The sequence below is a fragment of the Alternaria rosae genome (genome assembly GCF_020736505.1).
Source record: "Alternaria rosae strain MPI-PUGE-AT-0040 chromosome Unknown BKA58scaffold_3, whole genome shotgun sequence".
Taxonomy (NCBI): Eukaryota; Fungi; Ascomycota; class Dothideomycetes; order Pleosporales; family Pleosporaceae; genus Alternaria; species Alternaria rosae.
This window is the reverse complement of record NW_025763572.1, coordinates 2,925,055-2,940,754: the sequence shown is the minus strand read 5'-3', so window position 1 is coordinate 2,940,754 and position 15,700 is coordinate 2,925,055. Positions and strand designations below refer to the sequence as shown.

Here is a 15,700-nt window from a genome sequence, read left to right as displayed (position 1 = left end):
ATACCTGATCGATGACCTGGATGACTGTTAGTTATGTGTAATGAATGTGAAGCAGTCAGCGCGTCGCACTGCCAGGATGTTAGTAGAGTGCAGAAGCTGCGATTTATCCTAGGTCTGCATACATTGCGCGCGTAGTAATTATCGTGTTGGTGGTGGTGGTGGTGGTGCAGGTGTGAGTGTCATGATGAGGCGCAAATCTACGAGGCGAGCAACATCAGTATCGGAGCGTTGGATGGTAGGCTCTGCGAAAGACTCACCCATGCTTGCGTCAGAGATTTTCGAGTTTGCTATCGGGTCTTTTTTATCTGCATGTCAGCGAAAGCCTGTGACACCAACGATACCCAGCGTGACTTACAACACGGTACCGCGTCATCGCGTGATCACGTGATTTCAAAACAAGTACACTGTAGGCCCCGTCCCTCGGGCCCGGGGGGGGGGGGGGGGGAATGCTAGTTATGAAGCTCTAGCTGAGCTGTTTCAGGTGAGAGCGCTACGTCAGACCGCGGTATATCGAACCAACGGCGGGGTGAAGGCAGTGTCCGAAGATCTAGCAAAGCTGTAGAGACATCGTTGGAGCGTGCTAAGCCGCTATTGAGGCGTAACGAGCCATCAATGTGAAGACTAGAGCATAGCCAAGAAGCTGGGGTCGGCAGTGGTAGTGGTGGTTGGTGATTGCGGTTGATGGGTGCTGGGTGTAGTCGGTAGTAGCGGCCGGTCGACAGTAGCGGCCAGTGGCAGTGAGCAGTTGGTGAGAAAGCCTCGCGTGTACAACTAGACACGAGGCGTAGGATAGGTATGAGTTGCATGTGATAGCGGCCGGTGAAGGCCGCAGCAGTGGCGTCGCGCGTGCTGCTGGGCATAGAACGAGGGGATGTGTATGGCTTGATGATCATGGTAACGGTAGTGGTAGCGGTGGGAAGCTTTGGAGGCGGCGTCGCGTGTGTAACTTAGCAGGGGGCGTAAGGGAAGTGTAGGGTGGAGATGGGGCGGGCGAAGGTGGTGGTGGTGGTGGACGAAGATGGGTGCGGGTCAAGGCGGACGAAGATGGCGGTGGGCTAAGGCAGCGATGGACGGAAATGGCGGCTGACAAAGACGGTGAGTGGTGAAAGCGGCGGTGGTGAAGGCTGTAGAGACGGTGTTGTGCTGCACACTGCAATCAGGTACAGGGCGAGAGGGCGACCAGGCGGCGACGAGATGAGTGCGCGCATGCTAATATCTGCGATGAACTGCTGGGAATACGACGAGCGAAAGTATCGATGTTGCCAAAGTGCTTCACGAAGACGCATGCCGGTAATTTGGGGAGGACGTGGGTATGGGTGCGGGTGTGGAAGCGGAAGACATGATGTTGAGGCGGAAGGAGTCGGGTAGCAAGGCTTTGCAGCGAGGTCAATTGAACTATGTAGATTGATCGTTGCAACAGTGAGTAATGCTAAGTGGAAGTTGTCCCACCAGCACCAGGAGCTGCTAGGCCCGGGGGCGCGGCACCTCCGACACCTCTGTCTGGCTGGCTCTTGCTCTTCTTCGACTTCTTCTTCGGCTTCTTGACTTCGGGAGCTTTCCAATTTGGCGCCTCTCTCTTGGCCGAGCGCCACTGAGCAAGATCGAAGTGCATGATGGCCCAGCGGGTTGCTTCAAAGGCGTCCTTGGTGAGCATGTCCTTGAAGCTGAGGTGTCCGACCGCTCTAGAAAGAGCGGCACGCTCCTTAGACAGCAGGTGGCAGTCGAGGAACAGATGTTTTGCCGTGTGGCGATCTCGAGAGCAGGTACAGAATGCGGTGTCGGAGAGCTGTACAGGCATGTGAGCCAAGCAGAAAAGTATTGGATGAGCCTCGAAACGTACCTTGAGCTTATGTAAATGGGCGTTGAGGCCAATGGTTGAGGTTCGCATATGCAAAAGCATTGTGCTTTGAGCACGGGTGAGACCCTTGTAACAGTTGAGACTTCGATCGTCCCATTCAGCGTATAAGTCAACGTCGAGAGCGGGGCAAACGTCTTTGCCTCGGGACAAGCGTGCTGCGCGATACGTGTTCCAGTGTCGTCGGCTCTGGTCGAAAGACCACTCCTTGAGGTACACGTCGATAGCCTTCCTACGCTTGTTGGGGCTCCGCCAGTCTTTCTCAGCCTGCTGTCTTGACTTTCTGAGGCAAAGGTACTCTATTGCAGCCTGCTCGTGCTTCGCGGCTTCTCCATCGAGTATCATGTAAGGGTGGCTCACCAGATTGATAGCCTTGAAACGCTCAGTGCGCGCACTTCGTGCAAGCGCTGTCTCTTCGTGGTAGAAGGTTCGGATGCGCTGTGCTAGCGAAAGTCTCCGAAGAGTGATAACGATGTGTTCGATAAATATTTCCTTCTCAAGAACTATCCTGGCAGTACGGTCGAAAGCCCCGGAAATTTGCATCAAGCATGAGTATTGTAGATCATTCAGCCGCTTGATGAGTTTCTGCGAAACGTTCCACTTGATGTCCTTATGGTCGGAGTCGATGTACCAGGCTCCACAACCGTATGTGATGATGGGAAGAACGGAGGTGCGATAGAGCTCGCGCATCTCGTGCAGCGTCCTTCCCCATGTCGATCCAGTGATACGTAGAAGAGCACGCAGCTTACGTGCGACACTTATCTCAATCTCGGCCACGTGCTGGTGCCAGCGCAACATAGGGTCCACATGAACACCAAGGATATTCATAGGATGGGACTGAGTCCTCAGAACCGGGTTACCGGCATCGCGACCTTCTCCAAAGTGTGGAATCTTGGTGGGAAGCAACGTGCTGATGGTCGAGTTGTGATGCTTACGGAAGTGCATGAGTGAGTACTTGTGCGCACCAAACTCGAACCCGTTGTTCGTTGCCCAATCGAGAAGCTTGATGTGCATATCCTCAAGGATCTTGATGTTCTTCTCGTAGGAAGGTGAGGTGACCATGAGATATGTATCGTCAACGTAGGCGAAGCAATGGACCTTGGCCTTGCTTCCGCAATAGTCCTTCTTCCCGAAGAGTGCGAGTACGTCGGCAGCAGAGAACAGGAACAGAATGGGTGAGAGGGGGCTGCCTTGAGGTATCCCGATATCGATCCAGAATGGGTCTGACATGGTGCCCAGCATGTTGAGTGTGGTGCTTCGCTCTGACAGGAAAGAAGCAGTCAAGCGGATCAGCCAATCAGGAATGCCTTTTTCCACCAAGATCTGGAGAAGTTTCGCTCGATCGACGCGGTCGAAAGCACCCGTAATGTCCAGGCTCAGTAACGTCGTGTGCTGGTCGGTACACCAACCAGTGTAGACCGGGCCTAAGATTGCTTGCAAACCCTTCGTGGTGTTGCGTCCGGGTGCACCAAATTGTAGAGTCGGAAGCAGGTTGTGAGTCTCTGCAAGAGACTTGTAGCGATTCGCAATCAACTTCTCAAAAACTTTGCTGAGACAAGACAGTAGAGCGACGGGTCGATAGCTCTTGGGGTGATCTGCAGACGTGTACGGTTTGAGCAAGAGCGTCGTAACTGCGTGCTTGAACTCGTTTAGATGGACAGACTGCTTGAACATATCGGTAAAGAGGTCCGCTAGAATTGGTGCAAGCTCCTCACCACAGGCTTTGAGCAGTTCGTTGCTGATCTGATCTGAGCCTGTAGCTTTGCGGTCCTTCAAATCCTTGATGACTTCAAGAACTTCCTCCTTCGTGACGAATTGAGCGCACGGGTGCTGAGTCCTCTCAAAGAATTCGGGTAACTGAGGCGACTTCCCGTTGCTGCCTGGGGTCTTGTTGAGGACGTCGGGCCAGATGGTGCGGGCGTACAGATCAGCCTTCTCCTTCGAAGTCGTGAAAGCTTCGCCATTGACGGTCAGAACAGGTATTGTGGGCGACTGTCGGGGCTTCATCCATGTTGACGCGCGTCGAGCGTCCTTGTAGTGTTGGTACCTTGTCTTCGTGTTGGACCGAGTAAGGGAGGTGCGGAAGGACTTGCGACGCTCAGCTGTCATGAGCATGTCGGTGTTGCGCCTGAGGTTATTGAAATCCTGGAGCTTTCCCGCTGTAGGATGCCTCTCGAGCGAGATCAATGCCTTGCGCTCCTTCTCCAGTTCGACGGTGATGTACTTCGGAATGCGTGACGTTGATGGTGGAACACGGCTTTTGGTGGGTATACGTTCTTCTGCTACAGCACAACAAAGGACCACGTGTGCACCATATGCCTCTACTGGATCGCCAGGTGTTCGCTTGAAACTCTTGATTGCTTGGACGAGCTCCTGCTTGAACGCTGCATCAATCTCGTCGTAGAGCTTCTGGACTTTGGGAGGAGCAGTGTTCGGCTGTACATCAATAGTCATCCTGGTGACGGCATGGTCTGACTCGTAACCTCTGACATCGACAATGTCACACTTGGAAACACGCCACGCCAAATTTTCGCTAGCAAACACGATATCGATCGATGTCTTTCGTTCCGAAAACATTCGGATGCCGGGAGAATAGGTGTGTGTTCCACGTGGCAGGCAGGCTTCCATACCACACTCCCTTAGTGCATGTGCTAAAGCGATGGAGTCCAGAGTCTGATCAGTGACGTTGTCTCCACCCCAGAGCTCGTTATGAAGATTAGAATCTCCAAGGAGGATATCGTCGCCTGATAGCATGCATTTTGACCTCAGATCGCCTATGTCAATATTGAAGTCATGATTGTACATGTTATGGATGTTGATTGTACCAGAGTCCGTGTCGAGCTCGAGCGTGGCAATGTATGGAGCATTAGGGCCTTGGTGAGACACGATGCGTCTGCGAGGAACTGTCAGCCACTGCTTTGTATGACGAGCATGGGATATTACTCACGTGTCGCTCCTTGGTATGTCATCGCGTACAAAGAAGGCTACTTGACGCAGTCCCATGCGAGTAGCTAGTTGCTTGAAACTCTTGGCTGTACTCGCTTCACTGAGCTTCAGCACAGCTTGCTCGTTTGCCCGCTGCGTGGACGGACTGACCGACGAAGGAGTCGCGACTGTTGCTGTTGCCGCTTTCCTCGCAGCTGTCCTGTCGCGTGCGGTACCTTGCCTGCGGTCAAGATGTGTCCGCTGAGCCGAAAGGCTATACAGGCGTTGATAGTCCTCGACGTCGAGGGCCTTGCGATAGTATTGCTCGCAACGATAGCCGGTTATACCATGGTAGGCAATATGGGGTGGCGGATCTTGTACGCAGATGACGGCCGGCGTTTGCTTGGGCTGGGTATTCTCTGGGTCTTGCCTGTGTGCCTGTGCGTTCTGATGTGCCTCGACGTAGATATAATCCCGGAGGTGTATGAGTCTCTTGAAGGAACACTTCATGTTGACTGAGACGACATCGCTGGAACGTTTCCCCGCGGTGAAGTCTCCACCAGCCAAGTTATGGCGCTTGGGGTCTGGATCGAGGGAGGCCGACGCCCTGCGTTTCCGCGAAGGGCTCGTATCGACGCTCGCATCTACAGTCATGATTAACACTATGACCACCACACGGTGAGCATGTCTTGCTTACCCTGGGGAATTGGGCCGAAGAACGAAACGGGCGCCGGCGACCGGCGCTGCGGTGTGCGACTGGACTGACGGAGACACAGCATATGGGCGTATGGGGGAGTATGTGATAGAAAGTGAAGATATGCGGAATCCGTAGGAGCAGGGGCAGAACCATTTTTGAGCCCGTGGATGCAGTCGTTGATCCAGCGCAAGCGCGCGCGCCGAGCAACACGGCGACGCCCCCCATACGTCTCATCACCGTGTGGCCGACTGTTGTGCGCGCAAAGCCTTCGGATGACGCCTGGTGAGCTCCAGGGCTGCCATGCTCTAGTGAGATCCCGTGTTTTCGCGTAGGCTCGTTGCCGAGGCGCTCGCGTGCGTCTGAGCTCAACCGTAATACACTACTGCAGGTGACGTCCCCCGCTGTCTGGGACCCATCGTCAGCCTCCTTCATCCCACGTTCTAGGCTCGAGCCAAAAGCAACACTACTGCCTGTACATATTCACAGAAGCAATTCAGAATGACGCTCATCAAAACGCAATATTACATACCAGCCCCTACGCTATCGAACCAGCCTTGAGTGGCCCCAAAAAACCACAGTGAGGGGCTGTAAGACACCCAGAGGTCATGTTACTCCGGCACCATTACAGAATAGGAGAAGACTGATACACAAAGAAGACTACCGTCCAGGTTAATATGCATGGACTACAAGCCGTTGATGGTGCAAGCACGACTCAATTAGGAGCACCCATGATCGTGTGGTATGAACCTCAGCCGAACGAGCTAGTCGCGTCTGAGATAGCTGTGATCTTGCAACTCTGATAGTTATTGAGAGGGCTCAGACTGATGTATACACGGTCCTGTTTGCTGATTGCAACTCTTCTGGTACATTTGTCATATGCCTCTTCTTCCTCATCCCGTCCCACAACCAATCATGAAGTCTTTGTTGGATCTCTACCCAAACGTGTACCGGCTACTATTGCCTCACTTTGTCGAGAACCAGGATATTCGCAATCGATTCGATGCCGCCTTGTCTGAGGACAATGCCTTAGTCATAGCACAAGCATCCAGCGGTATGTCGCACGGAGAGCTGGCCAGACTGGACCGCAAGATCGATCAGCTCACCACCACGATGAAGCTTTCCACCCACGCTCCGCCGAAGACCTCTCACCAGCAATTCTACGAGATCAGCTTTGGTCTTCGCGGCCGGGAAGCACAAGCACACATCAACGCAATGGAGAACCTGTCCCTCGTCAAGACGCTTGAGAAAGCTACGGCTCCTTTCAACCAAGTCAAGGCATGTCGCGTATTCGCTACGAAGTTAGTTCTCTGTGTCTCCAGTGCCGCGACTGAGATAGCTGTCCACGAGCAGCAACAATACCTTGGACCGATCCTGGGAATACCCGCTCTGGATTGCTTCCTACTGCGACAAACTTACGAAGTCCAAATCATTAACTTGAAGGTCCGACACAATGGTCAATTCGCAGATCCCAGCCAATTTGAGAAGGAGTGGTCCTCCCACAACGGAGTCACTATCGCTGCTGCTCGATGGACGTGGAAGAAGCTTATCTGGAGCTTTCACAACCTCGGTGATGCACAGAAGCTGGTCACCGGGAATGGGGTAACCGTCAGTGGTATTCCAGCACACGCTGTACCTTACGACAAACGCTCGACGCTGAAGTTGTGCCATACATGCGGAAAGCCCGGTCATCTCAAGAGACAGTGTCCTGACGCTTTCGATCCTGTCTGTCTACGATGTGGTCAGAAGGAGAGCACGGTAGGGCACACTGCATGGGGTAATGGGAAGACCGCATGTAACCAGTCTGAGTGCTGCGTCAACTGCGGGGGTCCGCATCCTGCCTGGGGCCCACAATGTCAGGATCCGAAGGTGAAGCTAGCGTTTAAGGATGCTCAGTTTTACGCTCAGAAGAAGGTCTTCTGGGAGTGTTATCCTCGCGTCTGCGCGGAGCTCGCACCCGCTCCATCACCCTCGCCAGCAGAGTCGGTCGCAAGTGGACCTCCATCTGTCTTAAAGCACCCCGTATCGCCAGCCAAGGGTGATACTTCCTCTGTTCATGACCGTGCAGCGGAGCCCGTTGCTTCGTCCAGTTCCGATTTTGGTGACGCTGCCTATGACAAAGAGACTCTCAGTCTTCTTGCTCAGTCCACTGAAGAGTCTTCCATATCGGCCGCTCACTCTGTCGAGGGAGGCATCATGCCGCCAGCCTCCCAGAGCGTTGCATCGGAAGATGATCTGGACCTGGTCATACCAAGCTTCCCAGCAGCTGTGGTGACCCAAGCAGCGGAGAACCCCTCGACCCAACTTACTTTGGAAGAAGAAAGATACCCGAAGTCAGCGGGTATGTTGGCTGAAGAAGCCGCTCAACAAACCACAGTACAGAACACCATGCCAGCCACCAGGACGCCGATCTCATGGTCTTCCAGCTCACTGCAGAGAGAACCATCAGCATCAGCAGCTCCAACCGCAGCCTTCGGAGCCCCTCCTCAACAGGATCGCAGGAAGGTTCGTTTACCGGATTACCGAGCCTTTCCTGCGAGGCCCGTGGGACCGTTCCCGCAGATCGACAAGCCTGACGTCGAAGCTCGTCCTCCATCTGAGTGGCGTATCCGCGATAGTATCAACAGAACCCGTGGTGGACCAGTAACTCGTCGTCCGCGTGGTGCTGGCAGCGGTAAGATCAAGCCGCGTGAAGCTGGAAGAGACTCGCCGATCCGGGGTTCAGTGTCTACGTACTTTGCGCCGGCTGGACACAGGAACAGCTGATACAAGGAGATATTATAGATGCCGACAATGTGTTGTGCTGAGGAATTCATCATTGAGATCATTCGTGTCACCATTAGATACTCACTTCGTCGATAGCGTGCTTTCTCTGCGAGGGCATAGGCTACGTGCCTGCTCTTCCTCTCGCTTGTCTCTACCTCTTTCTTTGTATTATAGCTGGTTCTTTCTGGGTTTAGAAGTTTGTTTGGTCGCGTTCTAGCTTGGTCTCCAGTATTAATACATTTATTATCAGTCGCAATCTTCTCAACAATGCATTTACACTCGTGAATCATGAGCATCGCTACACCAACGTGGTCTTCATCACCGCCTGTTCAACAAGATTTATGCTTGGCTAGATAGTTGATCTGCTCATTGATGATGCGCAAGCTCTTGATGTAGTTCTTATGTTCCTACATCCGAGGTATTGCTCCTGTCCGTGATGCGCCTCACCACCATCTGCGCACATATCCACATCGCTCATGTGGAAGATTGAACTCGCTTCAAATCACTACAAGACACTCTCAATTAACGATGACATATCTAGATATCTTATTGCCTGGTTTCAGTATTTGCATAGGGTTTTGGTGTTGCATAATCAATCTTTACACAACATGGTATTCTGTAACTTTTCATAAAACCATGACATACGACATGAATGATAAAGAAGAATAAAATCGGCTTTGAACTCTTGCAACCCAAAACAGGGTGCAATAGCATTGTGATAATGTCGAAGATGTAACACGATTCTCTACAAGGCAATGTATGTTCTCCTTCCTCTTACCTTAATATAGATATGGGCGTGCTCGGCATTGCCTTGGACGGATAGCAGCTCCATGCGCAACACTCTTCGAGATGTAACAACTCGCCCACGTAGTTGGATAATGACTTCTCAGACTCAACTTGCATCCATGGATACGTCGGAAAAAACATCAGCCATATCGACTCATCCATTGTCGTCGTGAGTTGGTAAGACAAGATGCTATGCCAGCGCGGATAGAATGCCACGAAGTGCTTTTATGTAGTCAAATGTCAACAAACTTTGCTCCTCATAGAGGTGAGTATTGTAATTCTATCTTATCTAATAAGCCGGTAATTTAATTACCATCCTAATCCATTATAAATTCCGATACACATGTACACGGTCATGTGCCATTGTACCTAAATACCCAGGTAGGTATTGCGCTCCGTAGTACTTCCTCCAACTAATGCCAGTATCTACCTCTTCTCTTGCCTTTGCTTGAGCGTGAGCTTTGTTACCTTCGATCTCTACACTAATGTACACGGCAGCGCATCTGTTCAGTGATTTCTACGCACGAGGTGCTGAGGTTGGACTGGAGGGCTAACCACATGCGGACTTATCAAGACGTCACCCCGATGCACTCTTGGAAGGTGCCCACCATGTCGATGCCATATTTTCACGAAAGCTGGGAAATTGCTCTGATCCCGAGAAGTTGCTAGACAGGATCAGCAATCACATCAACATGTCAGCCGCATAATGGCATTAGGAATACAAAGCTGTGCCGTTGGTGTCCTAACAAGCAACCATGACCTTTCTTTTTCCACAACTATACAAAATCCACCTGCATGGGCCCTTGCAGCGCTACTGCAACCACCATGGAACGAGGTGAAACTAAATGCAAGGTCGGGACCGGGATCTACGATCCTCGCGGCTTGACTATCCAGATTCGAATTTCATGACATATTGCGGTCTAGAGTCTCTACCAACCTCTCTCGTCCCAATGCGGACATGATTTAGCGACGCGCATCCAGATCACACGGTCTTGGAGGGGAGGTCGCGCGCGCGCAAAATTTTGCTGGTGATCTAGAAATCACAAGCGCGCGTAGATGGAGTATGAAAGAGCGGCGTGTCAACATGTATCGGCCACCACACCGCTCAACATCAGTAACGGCTTCGCACCTCAGTCTCTGAATAGTATTCATCTATATTCCTCCACATCGAGCTATCCAATACGTTTCTTTCGCTCCCTCATTGCTCAAGGTCCTACACCCTATTAACATCGCAAAGTGAGTCTCGAAAAAGCTTCAGCATCTTGGGAATTTACTAACGACTGTAGCAAGCATAGCAGTTCTTGCTAGCATCGTCATCATCATCATCATCGCCAGTTTCACAGGACTCCGAGTCGAACCAGTTTATTCTTCAACATGTTTGACTCTGTACAATACTTGACCGGAGCGACCGTTCGCGACAGTCGCGTCGATGATTTCCTAGCGTTGCTCAACGGTAAACAGATGAACGAACTCAGAGATCGACTCGACAAGCGACTCTCAGTAGACAACTCTTCTGACTTCGTTCGCATAGAAGATATTCCTTGTGAGATGCCAGCCGTGTCGTCCAAGAAGGTATCGGTTGTACCATCGGCCGCAGCGCACGCTATGGTGTTCCAATCGTCATCGTCTTCTGCACCAGCCGATGGACCGCCCACCAAGAGAGCGAAGCGGACATACGATGAGTTCCAGGGGTTGAAGCACACGCCGAGTATCTTCGGCGGCGACGCGAAGCCAGTTACGCAGGAGCCAAAGAAGGCTGCCAACGAGTTGCGCCAACCGTTTGTTCAACCATCTTCTAAGGCCGGCGATGACGACCTGACGTTGTTGCTTGTTTCATCTCAGGCCAACTCAGGCGATGAAGGTGCCTCGCCTTCCCAGGGTGGCTCTCAGTGGGGGTCAGGTTCGTCGCAGACCCTCCCGTCATCTCCACCTCCATCGAGAATGTCTACACGCAACACGCCATCAGCTGCGGACACTTCTTCGCAGTCGTCCACTTCGTCGTCTGCACCTGCTGCTCAGCCAGCCCGCGGCCTGCAGGCTTCCAGGTATGCTTCCTCACCCGCGCCATCAGTTGCATCATCGCTCCCTCCTTCCTCTTCCCCGTCCCACCAGCAAACTATTTCTACCAACAACGCTCTAGGCGCGACTACAGCTCCGATCGATCCACCTCAGAAGCAGTATCAGCCTATCACCAGGCTACAGTTCCGCTCCTTGAAGGGGAAGATATCCTGTGGTGAACACAAAGGAGCCAAATTCAAGGAAAAGATGCACCAGCTCTGCGCTACACGAGACGACTATCTGAACTTCCTGTATTATTTTGGTACGATACAAATTGGCCATGGAAGGTGTGATTATGAAGTTGTCAACACCGTCGCCGACTACGAAGCTGATTCTGTAGCCAATGGGGGTATCGGACTCGGAAGAGACGGCGCTAGGATCTTTCCCCCCGAATCGTTCGTCCTCTGCTATGGCGACCTGTACAGGAAGCTTCCGATGCATAAGCTGCCCGCGAATTACATTCGACACCAGATCTCAACACTCAAGGGATACCCGCGTCCATGGTTCAAAGAGGCTTCCGATATCTGGGCGGCTCAGAATGAATCCCCTCCTGTCCAGCAGCAGCCTCAGGCGTACAGCAACTTCCAAAAGTCTTTCAGCGGTCGTCCCAGGAAGAATCGTGGTTGGAACCCAAAGCATTGCCAACCGCTGACTTACCAGCCGAGACACGGCGGACCGAGCAGCTCGAACCCCTCGTTCGGCGCGAGTTCCTCCCTTGCGAACAGCCGTCATAACTTTTCCGAGGATTGGCGCACCGTACGCGGTGCAACCGAGGAGCTTACAGACGCGAATCCAGACCGTCGCCAGTTTTTGCTGGAGGCTGGCCAGCCCAGGCTACCCAGAGCTTATACCGTAAGCAAAAGGGTGTCAAGCTCTACTCCCGCGACGGCAGAGTGCATGGATCTGACCATGTGAGTGGTCTGGTGCGGAGCGTTGAGATGCAGTAGTCGCGGCGTCAAGACGAGCTCTGTCGAGCGCAAGGCTGGCCTGCAATGTCAGACGAGTCGGGGGCGTCTTTTCTCATTTTTTCTCTTCTTTTGGTGTCCTCAGTCATCTCCTTTGTTTAATCTATCATGCTGTCTTTTCCTACATAATACAGAAAATTGATGCCATTGGCGAAAATACTTCGAAGCACACTAGATAAATTCTGCTCAGAACAGTGATTGGATGCCGTTCTTAGAGATGTGTGCTTACTTTCTCTTAGCTAAGCGATGAACATCCATATTAGCCAGGTTTTTCTCGTTCATGTTCTCGGAGCCCCAAGCTCTTCGCTACCCGATAACAGGACCCTAGAGCGTGGAGCGCCCAGCTGCCTAGGTAGTCATCGCGTGGTACCTAGATCTCTTACCGCCTAATGAACCAAGATCGGCGCCTCCAACTGCAACCTCCACCTAGCCTCTTGCACTAGGCAAGTTCTTCAGAGAGCGCATCTAGTCCTCTTCTAGGTATGATCTATGTTACAATGCCAAGTGTCTGATGATTGCGATCTCTCTTATTGGAGAAGTACCTTTGCGTATGTAATAGTAATTTATTATAAGAGTTATAAGTAGCTTGTCGATTTGCGTTACTGCAGCACTCGTAATTAGAGTGGATAGCAACTAAAATATCGAGTCGCATATACCACAGTGAGTCAGCCATCGAGGAATATTTGCAGTGCCGAATTATGACTGATGACAGCATACTATACTTGCAACTTCTTTCATGCGTAAGAGTATCTTTCTGTCTGGGTCGTCGATGTTGCGGGAGTTGTGAGTGGCTCGTCTCGCTCTGCGTTCACGACTGATGATGCGTACCGTGGTTGATGTGACGCAGAACAAGATGTTCAGTGGCTGTGTCAATGCGTCCACGTATGATTTCGAACAGCTCACGTGGTTCTCTGTGAAGCTGAAGCCTTACGGGATAGTATAAGAACCATCGATCGCGCTTTTTCTGCTATTCATCCTGTTCAACCCCCCGCAGTCCGAAACCTAAACTGCGAACCACCGTGTCTATTGCTAAATCGCCCACCTCCGACGAATAGTTCCCATACAATTACAATGCTGCTCGATCGCCTTCCTCGTGAGCTACGCGACAAGATATACGACTACTATACCACTGAAGATGGTGGTTATCACTTCGAATCAGAGTCCGGGAAACTACGCACTTCGTCCGGAGAAAAGATTGAACTGTCTCTCATGTACGCATGCAAGGACCTTGCTTCCGAGTTGCGAAGTCTTCCATTCCGAACAACATCATCCACTTCGAGACCTCTCCGGCCGGTGATCGACGCAATCCACACGTTCAGAATTTCGGCTTCTCGGTGGAAGACTTACATCTTGCGAAGATGCTCATGCTCCGTCAGGCCAAGTCTTTCATAACCGACGCCAACGCGCGAAAATCCATGGAACTCTTCCTACAGAACGCAGGAATAATACGACTAATCAGGACAACAAATATGAAAATACCAACGGACGATGGATTAGACAACTGGGGGGCGTGGGGTCTAGCATTATCTTTTCACCGCGACGCTGTTGCCGAGCGTTCATTCGTTCTATACAGACTGCAACCATGTCCGATAAATTCCCTGAACGGAGACCTCCTATGCGCGAAGTTCTGACATATTATAGTGGCAATCTGGCCGGTGTTGACCGTCAAGACGTCGTGTGATCGAAGGCTAGCGAATGCAAGAGCATGATATCGGTGTGGCTCGGTGTAGGTACAAGTAGACTAGCCGTACATGGGCCGCGCGAAGATCTTTGTTGTTCGTATATTACTACTCAATTTTAACACTCTAAGTCGATGCTGGACGCCTTCGCTATGGTTTTGGTGGCAGACCTATAGATTACAAGACAACGTATTCTTCAAAGCCCTCCATAACTCCTGCAGTCCGTTCTCTGTATGCTCCATTCTATCACGCCGACCCCATATCCGCTGACCCCGCCCGGTGTTTTCATTGCCGCCCCTACCAGACTAGCCTCGAAAAAGACGACCCTCTAATACTGTATGTCCTTGCGATCCGCCAGACTCATATGTTGAAAGCGCTTCAGGTCAGGCAGCTTGACATTAGTGCGTTCCGAGACGGCCTTGCGTAATACCTTGTACACGCGCCGAGTCGTTGGCCACTGCGATATGTGTGGGATTGTTGCGCCAGCCTTGATGAGGACTTCCGCAATATGGCCATCGTTCCGGTTCATGGCGACGTCAAGAGGTGTGATAGTGTCTTTGTGAAGTGTCGGGATGTTTGAACGCACGGCGAGGTGAATATTAGCACCTGCCTGGATGCATCCCTGTACAGCGGCTACGCGACCGGATCGAACAGCGATAAAAATAGGAGCGTTCAATGCTGTTCCCTTGTCCACATCTTCAACGCGCTTGAGGGCTTCCTGGACATCTTCAGAGCTGCCTCCGGCGCATATGGTGAGCATCGTTTCGCGCAGAACCCGTGTCCTGCCCTCAGGGTAGAAATCCAAGACAGCCCTTAGATTGTGCAGATATTTGGTTGTACGCTCATGGACAGCGTTGTAGATCCAAGAGTTGTAGGCGTGCCTCGTGGGGGAGGGTAGGTTCTTCCTGTGGAAGTCGAGGAGAGTTTGAGCGATTGTACTGCTGTCGCTAGCCAGCATGATGCTAATGATGCTCTGTATGCGAAACATTCCGTTCTCACACGTAAGAGCTATTCGCCCCAAAGATGGCCGTGTTGCCAGATGACGGAGAATAACGTCAATCGACTTCATGTCACCTAGGATCCGAGCGATGTCAAAAGGTAGTACATGGAAGAGTCGATCTTCCTCCGTACCACTGACTTCTGGGAGAAAACCAGCCAGAACATCATGCGATCCGACCATCAAAGACGTGAAGAGCCTATCTTGGACAGATAGCTCGGTACTGTCCTGGGTTTGAGTGACGTAAAGGCACGAGGGACCTCAATCGCACCACAGGGCATGACTCAATCGGTACTCGTTAACGATCTTGCGTAAGCTAACATAGAATTTGTCGATGATGTCTGCGCGTTGCTTCTCATCTTTAATGTCAAGCTCGTGCAGAATGTAGCTCGTCATGCGCTGTAGTCGTGCACGAAAGCCTTCGTTGATGTTCCCCGGTATTCGCTTGACTTGCATCATGTATCGGGGCAGACGCTCAAGGACAAGGCGCTGAACGAAGCAGTTGTTATAGTAGACCGCTTTTGGCTGCTGGGAGAAGACGCTGCGCTCAATCTCTGCAGCGAAGGTAGGGCAAACATCTCTCAGCATCCAGACCCCATCAATCTGAAAGCAGTTGGAAGGACGGTTGACGTTGCCCATCGCGCTACTGACTAGTTCATGGATGATCATTTGAAAGATCTCAACAGGAAGATCGAGAAGGTTGGTCATTGTGGCTGCCGCGAGCGGAGGAGGTCGTCAGGGAGCTATAGTCGACACCGTTTGCACAGGAGTGTTGCGGCTTTGACACCTAGATGATGGTGCTAAGTCGGCGATGGAGTTGGGAGTTGCAGCTGCGGAAAGAAATTCGGACAAGATCAATGGCGAGCGGTGGGCTTTATTTGAGCAGGAGCGGATGCGTGAGTGTGTCGCCTGGACCGGCGGACACTAGCGCGTAAACACGCGACCTGAGCGACAGGAAGTGAAAGACCCCGGAAA

At 52.0% G+C, this 15,700-nt stretch overlaps 4 protein-coding genes across 4 annotated transcripts; 2 read left to right on the top strand and 2 right to left on the bottom strand.

Annotated features, from left to right (window-relative positions):
- Positions 1 to 1,407: 1,407 nt before the first annotated feature.
- Positions 1,408 to 2,373, bottom strand: BKA58DRAFT_381164 (uncharacterized protein). The gene is made up of 2 exons (XM_046169981.1): positions 1,841 to 2,373; positions 1,408 to 1,786 (listed from the first exon to the last, which is right to left on the bottom strand). Exons 1-2 carry the CDS (start codon positions 2,198 to 2,200, stop codon positions 1,430 to 1,432), a joined length of 717 nt encoding a protein of 238 aa, XP_046028149.1. The 5' UTR covers positions 2,201 to 2,373; the 3' UTR covers positions 1,408 to 1,429.
- A 4,016-nt stretch (positions 2,374 to 6,389) lies between these two features.
- BKA58DRAFT_455287 (uncharacterized protein) lies at positions 6,390 to 8,240 on the top strand (the record flags this gene model as incomplete). Its single annotated transcript, XM_046174540.1, has 1 exon — positions 6,390 to 8,240. The coding sequence occupies one exon, from the start codon at positions 6,390 to 6,392 to the stop codon at positions 8,238 to 8,240; it is 1,851 nt and encodes a 616-aa protein (XP_046028148.1).
- A 2,160-nt stretch (positions 8,241 to 10,400) lies between these two features.
- Positions 10,401 to 11,999, top strand: BKA58DRAFT_438119 (uncharacterized protein; the record flags this gene model as incomplete). The annotated part of the gene is made up of 1 exon (XM_046173566.1): positions 10,401 to 11,999. The coding sequence occupies one exon, from the start codon at positions 10,401 to 10,403 to the stop codon at positions 11,997 to 11,999; it is 1,599 nt and encodes a 532-aa protein (XP_046028147.1).
- Positions 12,000 to 14,056: 2,057 nt separating this feature from the next.
- On the bottom strand, positions 14,057 to 15,433 carry BKA58DRAFT_400288 (uncharacterized protein; the record flags this gene model as incomplete). The annotated part of the gene is made up of 2 exons (XM_046171585.1): positions 14,057 to 14,924; positions 14,997 to 15,433. 2 exons carry the CDS (start codon positions 15,431 to 15,433, stop codon positions 14,057 to 14,059), a joined length of 1,305 nt encoding a protein of 434 aa, XP_046028146.1.
- Positions 15,434 to 15,700: the final 267 nt, after the last annotated feature.

Excerpts from the sequence above, each read along its gene's own strand:
- BKA58DRAFT_381164 (XM_046169981.1), bottom strand. The coding sequence starts at position 2,200 with ATGATACTCGATGGAGAAGCCGCGAAGCACGAGCAGGCTGCAATAGAG. Across the intron at positions 1,787-1,840 it reads CCCATTTACATAAGCTCAAG|CTCTCCGACACCGCATTCTG; the intron begins GTACGTTTCGAG and ends ATGCCTGTACAG.